This window comes from Acipenser ruthenus, chromosome 1, assembly GCF_902713425.1.
Source record: "Acipenser ruthenus chromosome 1, fAciRut3.2 maternal haplotype, whole genome shotgun sequence".
Classification (NCBI taxonomy): Eukaryota; Metazoa; Chordata; class Actinopteri; order Acipenseriformes; family Acipenseridae; genus Acipenser; species Acipenser ruthenus.
In genome coordinates this window covers 26,159,204-26,183,046 of record NC_081189.1, presented here as the reverse complement: position 1 = coordinate 26,183,046, position 23,843 = coordinate 26,159,204, and the positions used below count along the sequence as shown (strand labels likewise).

Below are 23,843 nucleotides of genomic sequence, written 5' to 3'. Positions count from 1 at the left end.
AATTAGACTTTACATGTAGAAACTACACAAACTACTCCACATTGATAAAGTTAAAAAATGCCCTAAATCAGCTCAGGTGCAAATGATTTGTTTGAAAGGTCACACAATTAGTGAAATGGTTTCAGCCTGTGTGTACTCAAAGTGGTTTAACTTGTAGATAATTTCCCTCAGGTATATAAAGACTTTCAAACTGCAACTCACATAGTGATCCAACAAAGCAACCATGAAGACCACGGAGCTTTTGAAACAAGTCAGGGATAAAGTGGTAGAGAGGCACAGAGCAGGAGAAGAGTACAAGAACATTTCAAAGGTGCTGATGATCCCTCTCAACACAGTAAAGTCCATCATTAAGAAGTGGAAGATGCATCATACCACCCAGACACTACCCAGATCAGGTCGCCTTCCCAAACTGAGCAGCCGGGCAAGCAGGAAACTGGTTTGGGATGTCACTTTGAAACCAACAATGACCTTGAGAGATCTGCAAAGTTCTGTGTCTGAGATTGGAGTCAGTGTTCACACATCAACAATAAGCCGGTCCCTACACAAAGCTGGCCTATATGGACGGGTGGCAAGAAAGAAGCCATTATTCAAAAAGCCTCATCTTAAAGCACGTATGGAGTTTGTGAAAAAGCATGTAGATGATACTGCAGACATGTGGAAAATGGTTTGTGGTCAGACGAGACAAAAATTGAACTTTTCGGTGTAAATTCCAAGCATTACATCTGGCGCAAGCCCAGCACTGCACATCACCCAGTCAACACCATCCCAACTGTCAAGCATGGTGGTGGCAGTATCATGTAATGGGGATGCTTCTCTTCAGCAGGGACTGGGAAGCTTGTCAGGATAGAGGGGAGAATGGATGGTGCAAAGTTCAGGCGAATCCTTGAGGAAAACCTGTTTGAGTCAGCCAAGACTCAAACTGGGGAGGAAATTCACATTTCAGCAGGTCAATGACCCGAAGCACAAAGCCAAAGCCACACTGGAGTGGTTGAACAAGAAGAGAATTAATGTTCTTGAGTAGCCCAGTCAAAGTCCTGATTTGAATCCAATTGGAAATTTAAGGTGAGACTTGCAGTCCATCGACGATCCCCAACAAACTTATCAGAACTGGAGCAATTTTCCCATGAAGAATGGGCAAACATTTCACCATCCTACTGTGCAAAGCTAGCAGAGACCTATCCAAAAAGACTGCTTCTACCAAGTACTGATTTAAGGGGCTAAATACTTATGCAACCAGTAAACTTCGTTTTCTACATTTTCTTTGCCAGTTTTGCTTACATTTAACCTCCTCCTCATATAACAGTGTACAGTTTAACCACTACAGCTATAAATAAAAAAAAGTTTGTTTGAAAAACTGTGCATTGTAATTCAACAAAATGTGAAGGCTTTGCAGGGGGGTGAATACTTCTCCAAAGCATTATATATATATAAACACATAAATACATCTTTTTATTATGTCCATCCTACCCTACTGTTGATTCTATGTGCGTCAATATTTTAAGTGATGCCATTCAAGAATATGAGCATCCAGTACTTTGGTTTAGTTTATTCAATACAGTACTGTAAGAGAACACAATAAGCATTGCACAGATATCTATATACAATCCTCATGAGGGGGATACTAATCCATGAACTGTATGCAGACTACAATAATCTACAATACAGTATTCATTCCAAAAAACAGCCACACACAAATACAGCATGTAGTTTTTTTTATTTTTTTATAAAAACCCCAAACCATAAATTATGCAAAAATGAGTAACAGTTTTTTTTGTTGTTTTTTTTACAGTAAGAAATCCAAACTGTATCAGTTTTACAGACAAGGCTCATTTTTGTTAAAGCTTTTACACAACTGTTTTCCTCGTTATATAGTTCAGTATAACAGACACTAACAGAGTATATCAGTCTATCGGCCATATTGCACAAGAATTCACAAAGGCCTGCACAGCGGTTAGCGAAGTACATGCTATAAAGTGCTAGCTTTACAAGTTATAAACATACAATGTTGACATCCTTTGAATATTTCGGTGAGTATTACCTAACTGGTGGCCCAAAAGACAACAAACACCCTTAAAAAAAAAAAATAATAATAATATTGCAGCTGTAAAAAAAAAAAAAAGCACGCACACACACACAAAATATACACTTATTTTCAACTCACTAAAAGTTGATTCAAAATATAGTTCTCAAATAACTCTAAGAAAATGCCATGCACAAAGCACACTATGTTTATAAGGTTAATTGTTTTGTCTAAAGAATTATATATCCAGTTTGTTCCCCTGATCTTGTACAGTGTGAAACTAAAATATGAAAACAAACAAACAAAAGAAACCCTGATTTGGTATAAAATTGCCAGAGCTAATACAGTGGCAATACAGAAATCTCCAACTATACTATATATAAAAAAAAGACTTAAATATGTCAGCTATGTTCTGGTTCTCTTGTTGGCCCAGATGAGTATGACTGTTGTTTAGTGTTCTGAAAATCTTTTCTGGGCATCTTTTCTGTTCTTAAATGCCACAAAAACACAGCAAACCATAAAAAAACACAATAAAAGCAATGGTAGACTTCCGAGTATGTGTGTATCTATAGTTCACGTGAACTTTAAACCACGTGGTTACTGCTTTAACCAGATATGAAATGTCAGTGTTTAGTGAATAGTAAGCCCACCCACCTTAAACCATCAGATTTTAAAATCATGCCCAGCTTGTCCAGAAGTGACAAGGTAACCAAAGGATAACATTTTCCCTTTTTAAGTTGTGTATGCTTGGTCCCTCTGACAGCCCACATATGGTTAAAATATCAACTGATCCCGTATGTTAAGGTAAAAGTTATAAGTGAAGTTGCCATACATTTTGGCTAGTGCCTTCATGAGCGCATGTTTCTACAAAGATATCAGTGAACTGCGAAGTATAAAACTATACTTAAAAGAAAGGCTAAAAATCAGTTTATCACAAGCCTCCAGCATTGAAAGAGCGAATAGCTTTGATAAAAACCAATTAAAAAGTACATTGTTTCTAACAGCGGTTAAAAAACAAAAGAAGAGGTAGGCAGTGAGTGGCCCCCTAGGCCACATTGTGAAGCACCGCTATTAAAATAAAACAAGACATATTGTACTAATGTTCAAAGTCTTAAAATGATCACCTTTTTTACCCACTCACACCAAAACACACATGAATACTTTCCTAAGAAAGAAATGGCTTACTATTCCTATGCTTGATGCATACCAGTATCATATAGATTAATAGTGTATTTAGATTGGAAATGGACAACAAATGGACAATACCCTGAGATGCACGGATATGCCATTCTTTTAGGTTTTGGAAGACCATAGATCAATATATAAATAAATGATCTTGCTATAGCTGTGAATGACACAATAGTGGATACTCCATTGTGTTCTGCAGTATTCCTTAAGTCTCAAGTAGTAGATTTAACTGCCACAGACTTGATCAGGCTACTAATGAAACTAGTCTAGTTGTCCCTATACTTAAAGCCAAAAGATTTTTATTTTACATATCTTAAGTGTGTGTGTATTCAAGTAAAGCTTCCCCTTTATCTTTTATCTGTTTGGATGAGAGAATCCATGATATAACATTTAGTATAAACATGGATTTGACATCAATTTAGTGTTAGTAAATACATTATAATCAGTGTGCTGGCATTTTCTTCATTACTGATGTTACCTAGAAGACAAAGACCAATGTACTTTCCTCACTCAAGGTTTGATTTGTCTCCATTTGCTAATTTGCAACCATTTTTTAAAGGCATCATTCTTGTTGCTCTCCATTTTTGAGAAATAGGAAGGAGGAGTGTTCCCTTTATAACATTGTAAAAATGTAACCAAAGGCACGTGGTTCTGACCTCACACTTAATGAGCTGCATTTTAGATTTTGTGTCACTTAAAACTGTAGTGTTATAAAAGAAATAGACATAAATAGGTATCATATATATAGCTAACACATGTCACAGCAGCAGAATTTGTAGCACCAAATAGATCTAAAACATGCTTTTTTTCCCCACAAAAAGATTACTTAAAGTCACAATGTTTTTGCACATCTATTAAAAACAAAGTAATAATAAACGGCTTGGGAACTGGAGTTGTATGTTTTTACTACTAATGTTGCTCAATAAGGTGAGTGGTAGTGACTAAAGTTACTACTGAGCGTCTCCTGTATATCCTAAACGCTTGCCTAAGATGATTTCCTCAAGATGTACTCCTCCACTACCCATAAGGCCAAAAGCTGGATACATAGTGCCAGTGCAATCCACCTGACGCTCCCAAAGGCATTTCATGTTGTCTGCATCATAAAAGTAAACCCTCCCTTTCTCGTAGTCAAGACAGATACCAATACGTTGTGGCGTCGGCAGGACACGGTTGCTATAGTCACTGGTGGTGGCAGTCGAGCCCTTGGGGATGATGAACTTGCCCATTCCTATGGTGACCAGAGTGAAAGGCTGTGAGCTGTCATAGCAGGTATCTTCACTGCCGCTGTCATGACCACTGTCATGATCATACCTGGAAGACACAAAAGATCCCATCATTTAAATAGCTGGTGTATTTTTGTATTTATTGTATTACGTATTTTAAAACAGTACACAAGAAACGTGTATCCAACAGCAACGCAAGCTCAAGATGCAATGTTCACCAAATCAGACGTTTTCAATTAATATAAAAACAAATTCTGCTGTAAATTAACAGAAAGGCTTTGTTATCGCCGCGCCCTGCTCATGACAGATATTTTGTATGCCATGGTTTTTCATGGTTTGTATCCTCTATGAATAAAATATTGATGAACAAAGCATGCATTGCCCACGTCTCACTTAAAGTTTACTAAAACATACTTGAGCAGGTAACCCGATTACATTTTAAAACCTTTATTAGTAAATTATTCAAAATGTAAGTGAATATAGATTTTTCTTTTGGGTCATGGAGCAGTGAAACCAGTACAATTTAATCTTTAAGATTCTGCATTTTAACACTGCACATCAGTACATGATGAAATCGTTTTAAGAGATTTATTTTCAACAAATATACAAGGACTGTCAGTGAACTCTATTTTTAAAAGGGTTATTAAGTAAAGAAGAGTGAAGTTAAGATTACATGTGTAAATACTCCATTGTACAGGTTACTAACTGGAAATGTCAAGTTTTGAAGATGCAACACAGGCTTGATATTTTAAATTACACATACACAAGAAATGCATTAACCAAAATCAAATGTATTACTTACTGAAATTTAAAAAAAAAATACCAGGAACTACTGTAACCCTTTTTACCAGCATAATTGAAACTAACCCTGCTTAATGACTAAAGGCTGGTTTATACTGCAGTTTTTTCGACCACTGAAAGACGGCCATGAGAAAAGCCTCTGGCGTTCCAGTCTCCCTTGGATCGCCAGACAGACACCCAACTAAAGAGACTAGAAACTGCAGCCTGCAACGGTCACACAAACGTGTCAGTCAGCAATTCTGGGTCACATGTTTCCTGTGCCATCATAAAGTAAAATGCATCTTCAAGACAGGTCAGCATTGGTACATTAAAGTGTAATTTTGTATCCTTTACAGTTTATCTGGCCTGGAATCAAAGTACTTACCTGGGACTGCTGGTGTCTCTAGGGTTGTGGAACCATTCCTGTAGTTTAGTATCTGAAGCAACTCCTACTTTAACCAAGTAAGAGTGGGGCTCCACACGGAAAACCCAGAAGTGACTCCCTCTGTCGATGCCGGTGTCCCCGATAATGTAATCCAGACACATGTAGCTCCCCATCTGGATTCTCTCTGAGCCCAACAGCAGGGAGAGGCCAGCCACACTCTCCACAGACTGCCGTCTGTTCAAGATGAGGTGCTCCGTGTTGAAGCCACACTTATCATCAAAGAGAAAACTGAAAACTAAAGAAAGAAGGAAAAGGCTTTTAGTAAAACAGTACAGGTATGACATAGCACAGTTTTCTTAACTAATGTATTTCCTTTTCTGTTTCAATCATCAAATCATTGTAACTTTGTAACCCTCTTTTAAATTTAAAGCACCTGTGTATCCTCTCAAACTGCAGCTGGTACACCAGAGTGTATCCATTAACCTGCAACACCCTGCCATAGTGGACGTGAGCATATCTGAGAGCTCCGTTGAGTCCACAGGGGTGCTTTAGACTGCTGTGTTTTAAAAAGTCACAAAGCTTTGGTGACTAAAATAGAAAGGGATATACACTGGTTAAGATAACAAAAAAAGTTAGAAGGCAGTGATGATTGAAACAGAAAATTATATACCAAGTCAGTCTAAACAAATAGAATACATTAGTTAAGACAACTGATATTTCATACCCATTCCAAGTTGTTCATTAAGGTGATTAATCATTCATGACATTAAAGAAGAAATGTCTGGTTATCTACCACCTAATGTTACTTTGGATAAAGTAGTGCACGATTATTGCTAATGCAGTTCTGTGAAACCAGTCATTTGTTATAACCGAGTTTCTTTGTAGTACTGTTTAACGCGTTTAAGAACCCCGCCCCCCATCTGAAGCCTAGTTGTCACTAATGATTCAACATTATTTTGTTGGTATTGTGTCCTGTAGTGCTGAATTATAGAAGCATGCTGGTTTTGAGCATGTAAAATGCACAACTTGTTCATTGTATCATTGTAACGGCTTTACAAACTAAAGGTTAACATCAATCCTGGGGTTATAAAAAATGTAATTCAACAAAATTGTATGTGTGATTTAACGAACACACAATGCCACCAGCAGGGGGCGCTCTTGTCTATAACTGTAGAATGGTTTACATCCAATACCTTGAGAACAAAGAAAAACTAATTTCATTTAAGAGATAGTTACCATTGCTAAAATTTGACACAACTCTTAACGTGTGATATAAAGCCAGTCATGTATGTGTCTAAATAAAATGTAGTTCATAGAAGACCTATGCAGTTTATGTCTAGTAGCATGTTTAATGGTGAGTTTTTAATAGGCTTGCCCTTATAAAAGTGTCCCATGGTAAATTTGCAGTTCACCATGCTTTTTTATTTACATAGAGTTTTATACTATGATTTGCCATACTTCCATTACATTTACAGTGTTCGCTTGCCTGTGCATTACTACTTTGCTATGCTTTACTTTGGTTTATTGCAGTTAAATCTCTGGATATTCAGTTTTTTCTGTTCTAGTATCTTCTTCTTCTGGACTGGTAGTGAATTTGCACCATGGAACAGAACTGATTTAAGATATACAATCAGCCTATAGTCAGTGAATCTCTATTTTAACCACTATTTGACTAATCAAACTACTATATAAATAATGAATCAGTGTCCTTTATTATAAAGCCAAATGGAACATAAGAATTGCAGTGAATGAATGCTTCACTTAACATGGAAATCGTTTATGTCAACAGACAGAATACAATGGATGAGAGAGACTTGTTGAAACCACAGCAGAAATGCAACCATCACTCTTGCATTGTCTATGGAAACTTGGGGTCAGTAGGGAAGCTTCTATGCATGATTGGCAAATTCATTGTCATGGTAACATGATTGGGCATAAGGGGCCCTGGATGTAGCACACTTAAGCACCTAGTAACCCAATTTAAATTTTCCATAAAGAGACACATCTTCCATCACATTCAGATCAGTATTCAGGCACTTATATATATATATATATATATATATGTATATATATGCTAAAAAAAGCTTATTATTTTAACCACTTCTATGCTGCCTAACATATCTGTTACATTCTCAAAAACGCTTGCTCAGTGCTGCCCAACGTAAGAGATATGTCCTAATTAAAAACATGTTAAAAAAAAATAATAATAATAATAAAAAAAGGGAATTGCCATTTTTTCACTCAGGATCTATCTTATTTTTTTCACTTGGGATCGATCATCTACAAGTTTTTACAGATAATATGTGGTCTGTGGTTCTAATTTCATTACGTTACAGTGATAAAATACCTTCGACGAGACACAGTTGTTAGACCTAATTTACAGCCTGCTTGAATGTTAGCGCTGGCCAGCACTATGATGCATTTGTTTCTCTGCAATGAGGATCGATAATAAAAAAGATCTCCTTTGATTAGGAGCTGTGTTACCAGCTTGTGTTTCGTGGAATTAGCTTTGAAGGGAGGCACGTGCATTTCTCTGCACTGTACTGCATTCTCTTTTGTTGACAATACAGAAACACCCTCCTACTTCTGAGGTTGTCATGTCGACATTATTGAAGCTTCGCACATGTGTGGGGAGGCACTTGAAACATGTGTCCAAAGATACTCTATGATGTGGCTTCATTATTTTTTTCTCCAGTGATGTTTGAGGTCAGCAATCAGAGGCTCAAAGGAACCTCTTGTTTTTTTTGTTACAGTCCCTATGCTTGCATTGAGTCTGGTTGAGTTGGTGTTGGTCCGCTTATGTAAAATATAATTTGACTATTTTAATTTTTTATAATTTTATATTTGATTATTGATTTTTATTTTTTTTCTCCTCTCCCCCACCCCTCTAAACCTTTCATGATTACTTTTTTTTTCTCCCTTCAAATAAATAAATACATAAAATAAATGATTGTAATTGTTGGTTTCAATACATGGGTGGCGTGGGTAGGTCAAACCAGATGCTGGAGCCGTACAATGCTGCAGGAAGACCATGGCATGGTATAGAAGCTTGGCAGGTACATGGTCCAGATCTCATTTCTTGAATTTCAAATTTGAAATTCCTTCGTTTGGAGGAGTGTTAATTCAAAATGGTGAAATTGACTTTCAACTGCACATCCGGCTTTCACTTGGTGATCAAAATACGCATGCGCCAGCGTGCAGTGTCGAAGCTCATCAAGTGAGGAAATGTCCTTGCAGTGAACATGCAGGCTCAAAGAAACTGAAGACAGACAAGGGGAGAGAAGAAACAATAATAAAACACCAATGAATAAAGAGAAGCAAAATAATAAACTTGTGTTTATTTTTACTTTCTCTTTTTCTTTTCGTTTTTGTTTATTATTCGTTCTTCAGTTCATTCGGGCCGCAAAGTGTGTGTCACCCAGCATTTCACCGGAAGCCACACGTGAACTGCCTGGGAGCCGTGGGTTGGCCACCTCTGCCTTAGATCATCTTATGCACTCTGATGCTTGTTGCACGTTCACAAAAAATGCACAAAAAACAAGCAGCACTTCCTTGCCACAAGCTAGTTTCTCATTTCGTCTACCTTACCAAGCAACCTGTATACAAATGTATACAAATCTAATTTTGAAAATAAATCTAATCAAACCAATCGTGGATTACCATTACCACCAGTTGTACCAATTTAGAATTTCAGGTCCCTGCTCATTTGCTCTTACAAGCCTAGAGGAATGAAAGAATTTGGATATGCTTCTAACTTAATGAAGACTGGGCTCTGCTCCAACCTAAGCTCACAGAAACCCTGCCAGGCACACAATTAAAAAAAAAAAAAAGCATTTTTGTTTTTTGTGGGAAGCCCAAATCTTTAAAAGGTGCCTTTTCATTATCCCTTTGTGTGTCAAAAGAAAGGAATTGCCGCTTCACAGGATCCACATTTTGACACAGCTCTCTAAAGGCATGAGCTGGCGTCTGCTCTGTCCAGCCGCTCACTGTGGTGGTTTAAGTGAACATCCCTCCCCAGAGGCCCCTGGGATTCAGGGTTGTAAGCAAGCTATAGAGAGCAAGATTGCTTCGAGAGTTTTCGGGCAGAAATGCCAAGGAGAGGCAACCAATAGGTTATTATCTTTAACCCTTTGCCTATGTCGGACCTGGTCCAAAATTGGAATTTTCTCTTTCCGGTCCAATGTTGGACCCTGTCCGACATCATCAAAAAGACGTAAAAAACAGGTCTCTAGTTGTTTTTTCTCCGGAAAAAGCCGAGAAAACCATTCAATGGCCGAGTGAGACCGATAGGACCCGAGAGAAGCCAAAAAAAATAAAAAAAAATAAAAAAGGGGCGTATCTCACGAATACAGATAGCCCCGACACCACATAGATAACACAGACATAAACAAACAAGATAGCTGCTTCTGCATCCAGCGCTCAAAGAATATCACAGACATTTGCAGAGGTTTTTTTTTAGATGTTATAGTAATAAAATAATGACTTGGATCGCATTATTGAGGAGTTTGGTGATAAAACGAGTGATCAGGAGATGATTTATCGGTATTGTGACCGAGCTGTTGTTGCAGTGACGTGTGGGTAGTGATGTCACGGAGCAGGAAGTAACAGTAAACAAAAGGCAATGGATGGAATGGTGGAACCGTTTTATTAAATAATAGAACGAAACAAAAGGTTTAAACCAACAACAAAACAACACAACAAACAAAAAGGTGCGTTGGCCAAACAAATAAAGTTTTAGCAGTTGTTTGGTTTTTTAATTTGTTTTCTCTCTCCTTGCTCTCTCCGCTCCCCGTACTCTCCTCTGTACACTCTCCCCGCAGCACGGACAGCTGCAGGTTCTTATACTCTGGCCGAGGGGTTAACTAGCTGTTGATTATCTTATTACCCCTCGGCCACAGTCTGCACGAGTTTAGTAAGGATGCGTGACTGTCAGCTAGTTAAATAAATCAGTAGCTGATGAGCCACGCATCCTCACGAGATTTTTAAAATATAAAAACAATAACAAACACACAGCGCTTTTATCCGCGCCGCAAACAATAATACAAATAATAATAATAAACAGTGCACATATAAATATAGGGGCGGGACACTCTGCCACAAGTATGTACTATTATTAAGAGGTATGTGAAAAATATAGCCAACAAGCGGTGGGGCGGGGCTGGAGATGCAGTACTGAGTGTCCTGTTGATATGCAGAGCCTTTTAAACCTGTTTTACTGTGGAAAATACTCTCTGTTGAAGGTACATGTATACTGAAAACCAAAAAGGTTTTTTTTTTTAATTTTTTTTTTTAACCGAACCCCCAAAGCTAGAGAATTAATAAGGCATCTACAGTATGATTGCAAGGGGACTAAAGCAACTGCTGCAGTCCGGTGACAGTTATCCATGTAAGCTTTGTGCTAAACATTTTTATCTGCAATGTTATAAAATAAAAATAAAAAACAGCAAAATAAAAAGGAATTGGAATCTGTTACTGTCCATACCTGGTGCAGGGGGTGTGTGGAAAGCCACCTCTTGACTGTACGAACTGTAGACAGACTTCTTGCAGCTTTTCACCCTGAAGTTGTATAAGCTGTTAGTGTCAAGATCGCAGACCACTTTGCTGTTGCCGTATATTTTCTCAGTGGCCAGCCATGTGGTTTCTGCTTTGTCATCCAGCTTCTTGTACTCCAGGATGTAATGGTCAGTTGGAGAGGAATCTTCAGGTAGCAGCCAGCAAATCAGACCTTCGTTGTAGACACGGCTCAGGGATTGGTCAATAACTGGTACATCTGGAACTGAAAAATATATCACGTTAATGTTGGGGAGGTATAAATTCTGTCCAGGGCACTACTCCCAAATACAAGTCTGAGACAGCTTTTGGCATTTACACCACAGTTTTTCAACCAACAATACATGTTGCAAAATGTTATGTTAAACTAAACATTTCTTCATCTTCTCATGAAAACATATTAATAATTAAAAATAATAAAAAAAAAAAGAATATATATATATATATATATATATATATATATATATATATGTATATATATATATAATTTTTAGTTCCTTTCCAAGAAAACTAATTAGAAATGAAACAATGGTAAAAGTGGGATTGGACAGAGTTATGAAGTAAATTAAACTGAATAATTTAGATTTTCAAACCTTAGTTGCCACACCTTTAAACATATTATCAAAAACAAAATAGTCATTATTTATCATTGAAAGAGTTAGCCGATTTCAAGAAATGTTAAAAGAATCCAACAGCAATAATTCTGGGTCTCGGCCGTGGAAAAACAATTCTTTGTTGCAGAACCAATGTTTATATTGAAACCGGCTTAGACTGTCAGTACAACTTTAGAGCCAAAAGAATGAAGCTGCAGATGTAGCGAGTGTTCAGACTGCACAGCATAGCTGTTCTTTCATGGCTAAGGAAGCTGATGTTTAGCCTTGAGGCAAAGAGCAGGTAAAAGCCAACTTGGAAAACACCACAGATGCTCTGCCAGCCACATAGTTCAAACAAAACCCCATTAGAACATTTTGGACAGGAATGTCATTTAAAGGCCTAATCCATCATAAAAACGAACTGTAAAATGACCAGTGAGTGGAGGATATGAATACAAGTCACTTCAAACAACATTAGGTGAATGATTCATCAATCCAATTCAATTTAAAAGCTGATAATATTTCATTCCTATATTAAATTATTTGTTGTGAGCACTGTGTTTATGTGTGCCGCTTTCTCTCTATTTCTCTTAGTGATGCAGGGGATCAGGTCCCAATAGGTTTGCACTGCAGGCAATACAAACTCTCCAGCATCAGCAGAGAAAAGCAGCAGACTCATGGTACTGTAAATTTGTTTTTGTATACCTTGGAAGTGCAAGAAAATGGCCTGAAATCATGCACACTTTCCAATTGAACCTTCTGGCTTTTACTTGTGAGTATATATTTTTTAGAGATTGTTGTATAGCCTGCATACACTGCTTTCAATACAGTGTGTTAGGGGTGGCAAGTAACCATTACACCAGCCATCTTTCGGGTTATTTCATCCATAATTATATAATAAATGTATTAATTTCTTTGAGTTATTTCAGTAAATTTACCAAACAGTGATATTATCAAGCAATTTTCATCAAGTTGTTCAAACCAAAATATATTTAATGTTGTAGCTTAAACTTTACTTATGTGACAAATGACTAGGAAATGTTCCAGACAGCATTTAATCTTCCTACACAAAGAGCTTTAAGATGCATCATCGACTAAAAAAAAAAAAACTTGTTTAGTCAATAGTTACAGGCAGACAACTAAATGCTTGTTTATTTGATCAATAGTAACCTTTAAACTTAGCTATTGGCTCTTGTATTCTGTTTTTGTCTTCTCTGAATCACTAATGCACTCTAATTGCACCATTATTTCAGTAGCCCTGTTGCTAAATGCTGCCAAAGCAAAATGTTCCTGGAAGCACATGGCTCTCATCCAATGAAAAGGGTAGTACTCTTAAAAGCAGCACTAATCTAACTTCAGGTATTGATCTGAACTAGGGACACTTGAGTAAACAGTAACATGTGTGAACTCAAAATGAGTTTCTATTGTATGTAGCTACCTAGAATTACTGTGGTAGCAGAGAGAGCACTATTTTAGTTTAGGACTGACACAAAAGAAAAAAAGCAGAAATTAAAAGGGGTTTTCTTTTCCATGTCTCAATTTAGCAATGATGTAGCAATAAAGTGAAACTCCAATTTCCCGACACACTATCTTGTCGGCAACCCCTGGAGATTTACCAAAACAAGAATAACCCGTCTTAAAGAAGTATTCAAATTAACTATATACAGCAAGGTCTACTGGGATTTGGTTAAATTATATATATATATATATATATATATATATATATATATATATATATATATATATATATATATATATATATACACACAGTACTGTGCAAAAATGCTGTAAAGTAAGAATGCTTTCAAAAATAGACATGTTAATAGTTTATATTTATCAATTAACAAAATGCAAAGTGAGTGAACAGAAGAAAAATCTACATCAAATCAATATTTGGTGTGACCACCCTTTGCCTTCAAAACAGCATCAATTCTTCTAGGTACACTTGCACACAGTTTTTGAAGGAACTCGGCAGGTAGGTTGGCCCAAACATCTTGGCGAACTAACCACAGTTCTTCTGTGGATTTAGGCAGCCTCAGTTGCTTCTCTCTCTTCATGTAATCCCAGACAGACTCGATGGTGTTGAGATCAGGGCTCTGTGGGGGCCATACCATCACTTCCAGGACTCCTTGTTCTTCTTTACACTGAAGATAGTTCTTAATGACTTTCGCTGTATGTTTGGGGTCGTTGTCATGCTGCAGAATAAATTTGGGGCCAATCAGATGCCTCCCTGATGGTACTGCATGATGGATAAGTATCTGCCTGTACTTCTCAGCATTGAGGAGACCATTAATTCTGACCAAATCCCCAACTCCATTTGCAGAAATGCAGCCCCAAACTTGCAAGGAACCTCCACCATGCTTCACTGCTGCCTGCAGACACTCATTCATGTACCGCTCTCCAGCCCTTCGGCAAACAGCCTTCTGCTACAGCCAAATATTTCAAATTTTGACTCATCAGTCCAGAGCACCTGCTGCCATTTTTCTGCACCCCAGTTCCTGTGTTTTCGTGCATAGTTGAGTCGCTTGGCCTTGTTTCCACGTCGGAGGTATGGCTTTTTGGCTGCAAGTCTTCCATGAAGGCCACTTCTGACCAGACTTCTCCGGACAGTAGATGGGTGTACCAGGGTCCCACTGTTTTCTGCCAATTCTGAGCTGATGGCACTGCTGGACATCTTCCGATTGCGAAGGGAACTAAGCATGATGTGTCTTTCATCTGCTGCAGTAAGTTTCCTTGGCCGACCACTGCGTCTACGGTCCTCAACGTTGCCCGTTTCTTTGTGCTTCTTCAAAAGAGCTTGGACAGCACATCTGGAAACCCCTGTCTGCCTTGAAATTTCTGCCTGGGAGAGACCTTGCTGATGCAGTATAACTACCTTGTGTCTTGTTGCTGTGCTCAGTCTTGCCATGGTGTATGACTTTTGACAGTAAACTGTCTTCAGCAACCTCACCTTGTTAGCTGAGTTTGGCTGTTCCTCACCCAGTTTTATTCCTCCTACACAGCTGTTTCTGTTTCAGTTAATGATTGTGTTTCAACCTACATATTGAATTGATGATCATTAGCACCTGTTTGGTATAATTGTTTAATCATACACCTGACTATATGCCTACAAAATCCCTGACTTGGTGCAAGTGTACCTAGAAGAATTGATGCTGTTTTGAAGGCAAAGGGTGGTCACACCAAATATGGATTTGATTTAGATTTTTCTTCTGTTCACTCACTTTGCATTTAGTTAATTGATAAATATAATCTATTAACATGTCTATTTTTGAAAGCATTCTTACTTTACAGCATTTTTTCACACCTGCCTAAAACTTTTGCACAGTACTGTATATCATAATTTTAAAAAATAGCCAGTTGTTGTGGTGAATAAGAACACCCAGTTCCAGAATTGAAATCCCCCTAAACGGTCACCATGGATTGAAAAAATATTTATCTGCACATTAAAATACTGCCCGCTAAACCTACAGGAGGCTACAGAGCTGATTGTTAGCACAATACACAAACAAACAAAGACTACAATTGGTAAGACTGGTTCAAGTTTCCATTCTGTCACAATTTTCAATTATATTCAAAATTCGCTAAATTCTCCATTGAATTTCCCAGGAAGCCACTGTTCAGACAATTCCTGACAGTGCTGGAATCATCTTAAAACCCCACGAGCAGCGTTTCAGTGGTTCAGAGCAGTTAAAATGGTAATGGGGGTAGTCCCTTTTGTTGCAGATCTTTCAAAAGGGGTGGTGGAGGGGGGTAACATTCATTTTAAAAAGTCTTCAAAAGTCACACTGTAAGGGCCATTGTAAATGTATCTAACTTCAGACCAACTTCTGTGAGTACAATTTACCCAACTGTTTTGGATCCCTTCACATTTGTGACCAATAACAAAACTGAAAAGTATTCAAACTGACAAGCATTGTTTTTCTGAATCCCTTGTGTCTTTTGTTGACTTCAAAGTTCCCATGCTGTAACAAAAGAGACTGATCTTCATTTTCCCCTTCCTCTGTCTTTCTTTGATCAGGACAAAATAATGAAATGCTTTCAGGTACAAGAGAATGGGTGTCCATGTGCCTGCCAGTTCTCAACATCACTATGAAATAATTCATTTTGCTAAATAAAAAGAAAGACATAATCTGAAAAGAAAATGCCATTTGATCAGTGGCCTTTTTTTCGTTTGTTTTAAAATTAATTTTGGGAAACTGGTACAATTCCCAGAATAGCAGACAGGGTTGCCTAGCAGAAGGAATGGAAGCTGGGAGGTACTAATCCAGAATCCAAACTCCTGTTAATGACAGTCTTGTTTTTATAGCTTGAACCTTCTTAGTGCTTAGTACTATTTCCTAATTTGGAGGGTTTGGTTAATTCTATTTTTTATTTTCTAAATAAATTCAATGTTGTATGTTTTTTTTTAAAAATTATTTTTATTGGTTGTAGGTCGAACCATTTGTCTTTGTTACTTCCTCCCAGACTTGTAGTCGAGTCCTCAAACCTCGAGTCCGAGTACCGAGTATCGAGTCCGGGTCCAAGTCATCAGGGTCCGAGTCCGATTTTCGATTTATTTTTTCTAGCTAGATTATTCTATTTGCATGCCTTTTTCAACTTGTCTGTCACTGTCTTCTTTTCTTTTGGAAATGGAACACTGTTTGAATGTACCTGAAGTTTATAGATAAGCTTTAAGTTCAAGTTTGTGGACGTTGTTTCTCACTTTGATAAAAGCCATGATCTGGATTATAGAGCTGGTGTAGTGTTAGAAAGTGGTACGTCGAGAGAATGTGTGTGGTATGTGCACCAAAACTTGACTCGTGTCATATCAGAAAGTGGTACACAGTGATGCGCTGTCAGATTTTGGTACAGGTGCAATCAATTGCGATCTGATGGGTGTTTTCCTATTGTCAAAAAGAGGTACATTCACCACTAATTATACATTAATTTCTCTAAAAAGAAACAAAACAATTCACGAGAAGTCCACAACAAAGTTGCACAAGTAAAAAAAAAAAACATGTACAAGACCCAATGTATTGCATATGATAAATATGCTCATACTATTTTATTAATGGTGGAAAAATATGATAAATTACATTAAAAACAATGTAAAAGACTGGAAAATATGATAAATTCTATTAAAAAAAAGATGTAAAAGACCAAAAACAGCATAATGTACCACATTTGAATGGGCGCTTCCCTGCTGACTTAGCATAAGTTGTTTAGAAATGCACAGTGTGCCAAGTACCACTTTTTAACATGTACCTGAAAATAACACTACGCAGTTAAGAAATGAAAGTTACTTTCACCTCTGATTTATAGCATCTACTTTGACTTCAATTCAGGTAAAATCTGCCAATCTGATTTAGACATTGCCGGAACTGTATATGTATATATATATATATATATATGTATATATATATATATATATATATATATATATATATATATATACTGTGTTCTTAAATAGTAAATTTAGTATTATTTGTATTATTTGTTTTGCAAAACAGAAACGTTATGTTTCACTTTCACTGCATTCACACTTTTATTAAGTCTGTAATACAATGATGCATTTACGAGATTGTGCTTCAGATCATGTATTTTTTTTTATCTTTTCTCTTTTACACAAAAACATATCTGTGTGTATTCCCCTTTGTGTAGGTTCATAATGGAATGAAGTTCCCACAGACAGATTTCTAGGTTGATGCTGCACAGCACATTGTTAATGTGTTTTATCACATCCGTAATAAATTGTTTTCGATTTGGTAAATGAAGAGGTATTAAGTTATTCTGTCGTTCTTTTTTTTGTTTTTGCTATCAGTCAGTCCTTCTGTCATATCAGTCTGATATATCTGCCTGTTTGATGGTAGGCAATTTTTGATTTGAGACTTTAGTGCCTAGTTTTACATGGAATTTGTCAGGTGAATTCATTTACGTTGTTTGCAAACAGTGATGGCGTGTGCTGGGAATGAGTGGCTATTAGATGCAAAGCACAGAATATTTAACCATACAGCGACTTTCTGATATGAATTAAGAAGCTCTAAAAGTATGATATAACTTTTCATTCATTTTTGTTTTCAGTAAACTCAAAATTAGTAAGGTGACCAATGTTCTATTGTTTTCAGTGCAAACAAATACATTATATTCTAGAGATTCAGGGAGCTCAGCAAAATCAAATTACGTGTTTTTCAAGAATGCAGTTTTAGAAATGTATTTCTACAGGCTCATAATGTAAGACACAGAAGTCTCATGAAGTCTAAAAGTGGAATGGTTTTAGGACAATGACATTCAAATAAATCAAGGCATAAAACATGACAGAATGTGTTGCATGCCTTACTTCTTAGGGAAGCATGACCTCATTAGCTTTTTCTTTTGTACATTTTCATTTACTAAGCTCAGCATCTCTGACATAAAAAAGTTTTACCAAAGATGGGCACGAACTGCTAGATAGAAATGAATGAGCACCATGCCTTAAAGCAGCCATTAAGATGAGTACCTCTGAAATTCTGGCTTTAAGCAAGTAAATAGCTTTTCACCTCACTTTAATTAAAATTCTCCCAGCAGTGCAGACACACAGACTCAAAGGGATTTGGTGACTAAGTAAAAAATGCCTAACAGCAGGAGGTCAGAGTAAAGAAGATTATTTAAGGCCACTGCAGAGAACCAAGGAAACAGAGAAAGAGAGAGAAATGAGTTGTAGAGACACTTACTGCTGAAGCCCAACTCCTTTAGGAGAACTTCTTCCTTGGAAACATCAACGGCAAAATCACCAAAGGAGGGATCGGCAGCTGGGTGGAATGACCTTAGAGCCTCTGTGGCTTTCTGGATTCTGAACAGGAGGAGATGAACATTTTATTAGCAGGTTTTATTTGTGCTGGGACAAAACAAATAGGTAAGACAACATGAGGGTCTTCTCCAATGATTGAAACAGTGGAGGATATAAAAACTGTCACCTGTCAGCTCATAAGCCCGGTGTAACATGAACCTTATTACACTGTATTTGTTGTCTATGTATTTAAAGTGGGCTGATAATTAAACCCTGTGAGACAACTCAAATGGGATTTATATCAAGTTAAAGAAAGACAGTATGTAGATCTGCCACGGTTTAGATCATTAAACTAGACCCCACAGTTTTGTTATAGGTACACAAACACAGTAGTATTAACCCTTTAACACCAATATTTGACAGTTATCCTTTCAGAATTAACAAACAAAATATAAAAGTGCCACCAGTCCAACCTCATGCATCTGCTGCAACAAATTAATGACAATATAAAAATCCCCAGACCAGGGCACAAAAAATGTATTTGTACACCTATATGCAGCCATGGTCTGAGCTTTTTATTAATACATTTTTTTTTTCAGCCTTATTTGATTTACCAGTATATTGCAATCATGAAAGCAGAAGCAGGTATACACCATAGAAAACTAGACAAAATCAAGGGTGATGCTGCTAGACTGTCACATTAGGGGACAGACAGTAACGATAATGCCAATGGAATTTTATATTCAAAAGCTTTTTGTACTTTTGTACCTTCAAACCCTAAAAGAAGTAAATCATTAAGGAGATGTCTAAGGGCAGTGCTAGACCGAATGTAAAACATCGGATTGTGTTTAAAAAATGTATTGTTGTGATACGGACAACACAGGGTACTGGAGTTCTGTAACACTTTTAGAATCACCACTACTCATGAGCAAATCTCAAAATCTAGAGGATTAGCAGGCATTCGGAGGGAAGAATGTTTGGCCCCCAAGTGTACCACAAAGTTTACAGCATTCTAATGCAAACCTGCGGATCTTATTTCTTCCCCTACCTAGGGTACAGCTGCTTTGCAGTCTGGACGAAGCAGGACTGATCGGTCTCTTTCAGCACCTCCTGGGCGTAGCCCACCAGCCCGCTGTTCTCCAGCATGCCCTGGTACTCCTCCCTCTGACTCTTCAGCTTCTCCAGACGGGTGGTCTGGTTCACCTCAATGGTCCGGAGCATCTCAGTCTTCCTCTCTTCCAGGATGTTGAAGAGCGTTTCAAAATGAAGATTGGCTTCCCTTGTAGATGTTTCTCCATTATGCTGCCACCAAACAACACACAGACTTAGGAACAAACTGTACACACTTTTGTTAACTGAAATATTGTAAGACAATTAGAACCTGTTACTATCGGACCGTGTTCAGATTAGTAATTTGTTCTGGGTAATGACTGTAAAATGTACCATACTAAAAATACCCTGTCTATTATTGGTTTTATGTGTTGTTTGTTTTTTGTTTTTTTAATTCTTATATTTAATTAAAAAATAAGCAATAACCCATTTAAAATACAACACAGTTATAAATGTTATAAACGGTTAACAGTTCTGATATTGAAGTTTTATTTCGACAGCTGCTATCAGTATGCGATTCATTATGACAGCATGGTTCTGATTATATGTCATTTCAGATTACAGGGGTTCCAACTATTCTCTCTTTGTACACTCCATGTGCCTTGTACTTATCTCTTAAAGCCACTGTCAATGTGACCTAGATCAGTGGTACTCTACTTTTCAATGGCCATTCAGTTCTAGACAGGTCATACATTATTTACTTGAACTTTATAGGAATAACTAAATAATGTATAACTTGGAGGACCAGAGTTGAGTACCGCTGACCTAGTTTTGAATGCCCTCAAAAACTTGCTCGAAGTGTCCACATTAGTGAGGCACCAAATTCATGCTTCTTAATTGTTAATGAAAACAATTCAGGCTCACATGGTTTAGCTTTCTCTGAGTTCCACTCCCAACGTTTGAAGATTTGGTGGTGGCACAAACTAAATAATGAATTAGCATCCGAGAATGCATCCATTATGATGGCATCGGAGCATCCGGAGGTGAACCACTGTGTAGCTTTACTATCCTATTACACAGAGAACCTTCATGTGGCTTTACACTGTTTTGTCAAGCTTGGAAATAAGCCACACAATGTAAAATAATTTATCACATTAACACTTGTACAATAATGTTCATTCATGTAAACAATGCACATAGACAACTTTGTTATTTTTTTTTAAAGTATAGATCTAAAGAGAAGACGGTGTTTGAAATCCAATAATTGGTCAATTGATGCACTAAACCGATATTGTCATTATTGTTGTGATATTATCATCATCTAAAACTAAATATTCCAGTTTACAGCACATGTGTAACTGCAGCAGGGAGATGTGCAAGCCATTTAATTGTCTTTCGAAATCAAGTTTTAGAATTGATGATTCATACAACAGGTGCCAGGGATTAAAGCTTTGAAGTACATAAAAGCCTGTTTTGTAGAATGTATTAGACAAAGCGGCATCATCACTGGACAGAACCAGGGGTGGAAACTAAAAATATCAAAACACACCAGTTAAAAGAGCTGGCAAAAGCACGGCACAGTAAGTATAGCACAGTATTTCTGTACCACTAGCCCTATAAGAGATGCTTTTTGGTAGCTGACAATCTACTTTAATATTTCATACTGCATGGAAATATCTGTTTAACACCCACAGTAACCAGCTTTGACTGTACTGAATATACTTATCTAAGTATACACATATACCTAACATTCTCCTGTGAGGTTATTTGCATATATCTTTAGTCAAGCCATTACGAAACAAACAAGCCAGTTCATAAGACCTGGTTTATAGTAACTTGCTTTCCATAAATTTGGTTACTTACACTGTACAGCATATTTCCTCTTTTAGAGGTGCAAATACAGGAGTATAGATGGAATTTCCACTACACAGGACTGGAAAAATCCATAACATGGTAATTCAAATATGTACTTGGTCATTATTCTATCTAATCTTCCGAAACAAGTTTTGAAATATTAAGAAAAACACTATTTATACTTCTGTACATATTATGAAATGAAAGGGAGCTTTCCTAACAACAAAAACAAGAAATCATAATAAATAAATTCACCCCCTCCCAGTTTATCTTTATTTGACCAAATCTTTATCTGCAATTGCACTGCTGGAAATAAAGCACCCTTTATCCATGTCTAGCATAGTATCCAGAAATATTAACAGCTGGTTTCCCAGACGTTAATTAGCAATAAACTTGGACTACCTAATCTTGATTATCAGGGTCAGTGGAACCAGCTAAACATGTTCATGTAATCCTAGTCTCAGGAACACTGCAGAATCCGGTCTATATTCATCCTACCTGGGTATGAGTAATCAATTCATCCAGCTCGGAGATCTGAGTCTTCACTTGGTCCTCCTTACTGATGAGGTAATGGATACTCCTGGATAGTTTTTCCTGTTGGCATAACAACAAAGTACATGTAACATGACAGTGGAAACCCCACTGCTTCATTCGGACTGCATACAGTCAGAGCAGATCCATATTGTAAAGCAGAACTCAATATCTTGCAGGAGATGAATACTCACTATCTGGATGCAGCCAATACATGAAACATGATCATCTAGGGGAGAGGGGAGACTGGGTAGCTTAAGCATTTTATTATTATAATTAAATTATTATATATATTTTGTATGCCTAACACACCAAGCTATTAAATATTCAGGAGCTTAATTGTCTAGAAAAAGGAACAGATTAAGTTACAGAACAGGAACTTTTCATATGCTATTGAACTCTGAAACCCCAAAACCCATCAGGGGTTAACATTGTTCAGCAACTGTAAATACTATATGTAAACATGTAGCAAATGGAAAAGGCTATTATGTGCTCGGGATTTGACTGCAAATATTTATAATCAGATTAATTGTATTATGTTAAATAATTTGGAATGTCATCGTGCAACATAAGCAGTTAAGGACTCTGTAAGATGAAACCAACCTTAAGTAGTTTGTAGGCGCTGCTCATAGATGTCACTTTGTGGTTGGCATGAGAACCACCAAGTTTGCAAAGGTGGCAAACGGGCCTCCTGCAAACTTCACAGTACATGTTGACTTTCTCCATTTCATGTTCCGGGCACATCAACACCTGCAAAAATCAGCTTGCATTTTCACAGGGTGTCTATGGCTTAACTTCTTCAAAAGATTTACTACATATAGGCATTTATTCTGTAATGATCACATCAGTCCTGATTTATCATGGTCTTTAATATTACGATCATGCATTGCATTTTGATGTAAAGACCTTGATACATTTTTTATTTAAAATGTATTTTACCTGTATTCAAATAATAAATAATAACCTGAAAATCATCTGGTTTCCTGGGTAATGGCGCAGAATTCACAGGATTTACTGAACTTAAGCACCCAAATGCTTTTTTAATTTTTTTATTATTACACAAAAAACAAAAACAAAAAAATTATTCACTTTAGTTTTTTTTCCTATTAACCTGTATGTGAAGCCAACAACCAAACTCCAAGATACAGTTTACCATTAAAAGACTTTTGATAGTTTTTTAATATTTCTATAATGGCTTACTAAGACACGTTTATTTTTTTTATTTTTTATATATATATTTATTATTATTAGAATTGTTTCATTTTCGTCCTACTTTGATTAAAGATCATCCCATTTGTATAATCTATCATAACCCTATAATCATAAGACTATGAGCCACATGTACTAAGCTTTTGCTCCAGTGCATGGTGTCACCACTTTTAATATTTAGGTTTTAAAAAATAAATCACCCGCCCCCACCCCACCACCACCAATCAAAGTCCACGGCTGCAGGTCTCTTTAATAATCTGCTCAGCTAATACTCTTGTCTGACAGGCTGAAGGACTATGTTTGGCACACATCCACTGCTTTGTGCAGCCTGATTATTTTATGGTTGTCAGGGCGTAGGCGGTAAATGGTCTCACACCTAAACTCTCTGGTAACAGCAGCCCTCAGATCTGCACTCCTTTTTTGTGTTCCCCATTTTAAACCTCCGATTTATTATTCATTTGCTAACTACCCTTTTATATAAACTAATCAACAATAGTATTCTAGCCTGTCCTGCAGTTTAATTCCAGTCAAATCTGATGCACACTTAAAAAAGGGTTTTGGTGATCCTCCTATCCAAGCAGAAGGGTTATCATGTTTTTCCAACACGCCACTCAATTTTATATTTAAAAGTAACATTATAAAATTCAAGGATTTTGGCCCTCAATGGGATAAAAATAATTACTGCAGCTGACAAGCCTACATCAAGTCGATATAA

General features: G+C 37.0%; 1 protein-coding gene across 4 annotated transcripts in view; it reads right to left on the bottom strand.

Annotated features, from left to right (window-relative positions):
* Positions 1 to 1,695: 1,695 nt before the first annotated feature.
* The window catches only part of LOC117428452 (E3 ubiquitin-protein ligase TRIM36-like), a 36,935-nt gene continuing 14,787 nt past the window's right edge, over positions 1,696 to 23,843 (bottom strand). For all 4 annotated transcript variants that reach the window (XM_034924768.2, XM_034924770.2, XM_034924772.2 and 1 more), the window contains 7 exons: positions 22,523 to 22,669; positions 21,887 to 21,982; positions 19,533 to 19,786; positions 18,429 to 18,547; positions 11,079 to 11,372; positions 5,597 to 5,891; positions 1,696 to 4,519 (listed from right to left, as the gene is read on the bottom strand). In XM_034924768.2, the coding sequence (XP_034780659.2) occupies positions 4,159 to 4,519; positions 5,597 to 5,891; positions 11,079 to 11,372; positions 18,429 to 18,547; positions 19,533 to 19,786; positions 21,887 to 21,982; positions 22,523 to 22,669 (1,566 nt within the window). In that variant the 3' untranslated portion in view covers positions 1,696 to 4,158. The remainder of the gene's footprint in view (positions 4,520 to 5,596; positions 5,892 to 11,078; positions 11,373 to 18,428; positions 18,548 to 19,532; positions 19,787 to 21,886; positions 21,983 to 22,522; positions 22,670 to 23,843) is intronic.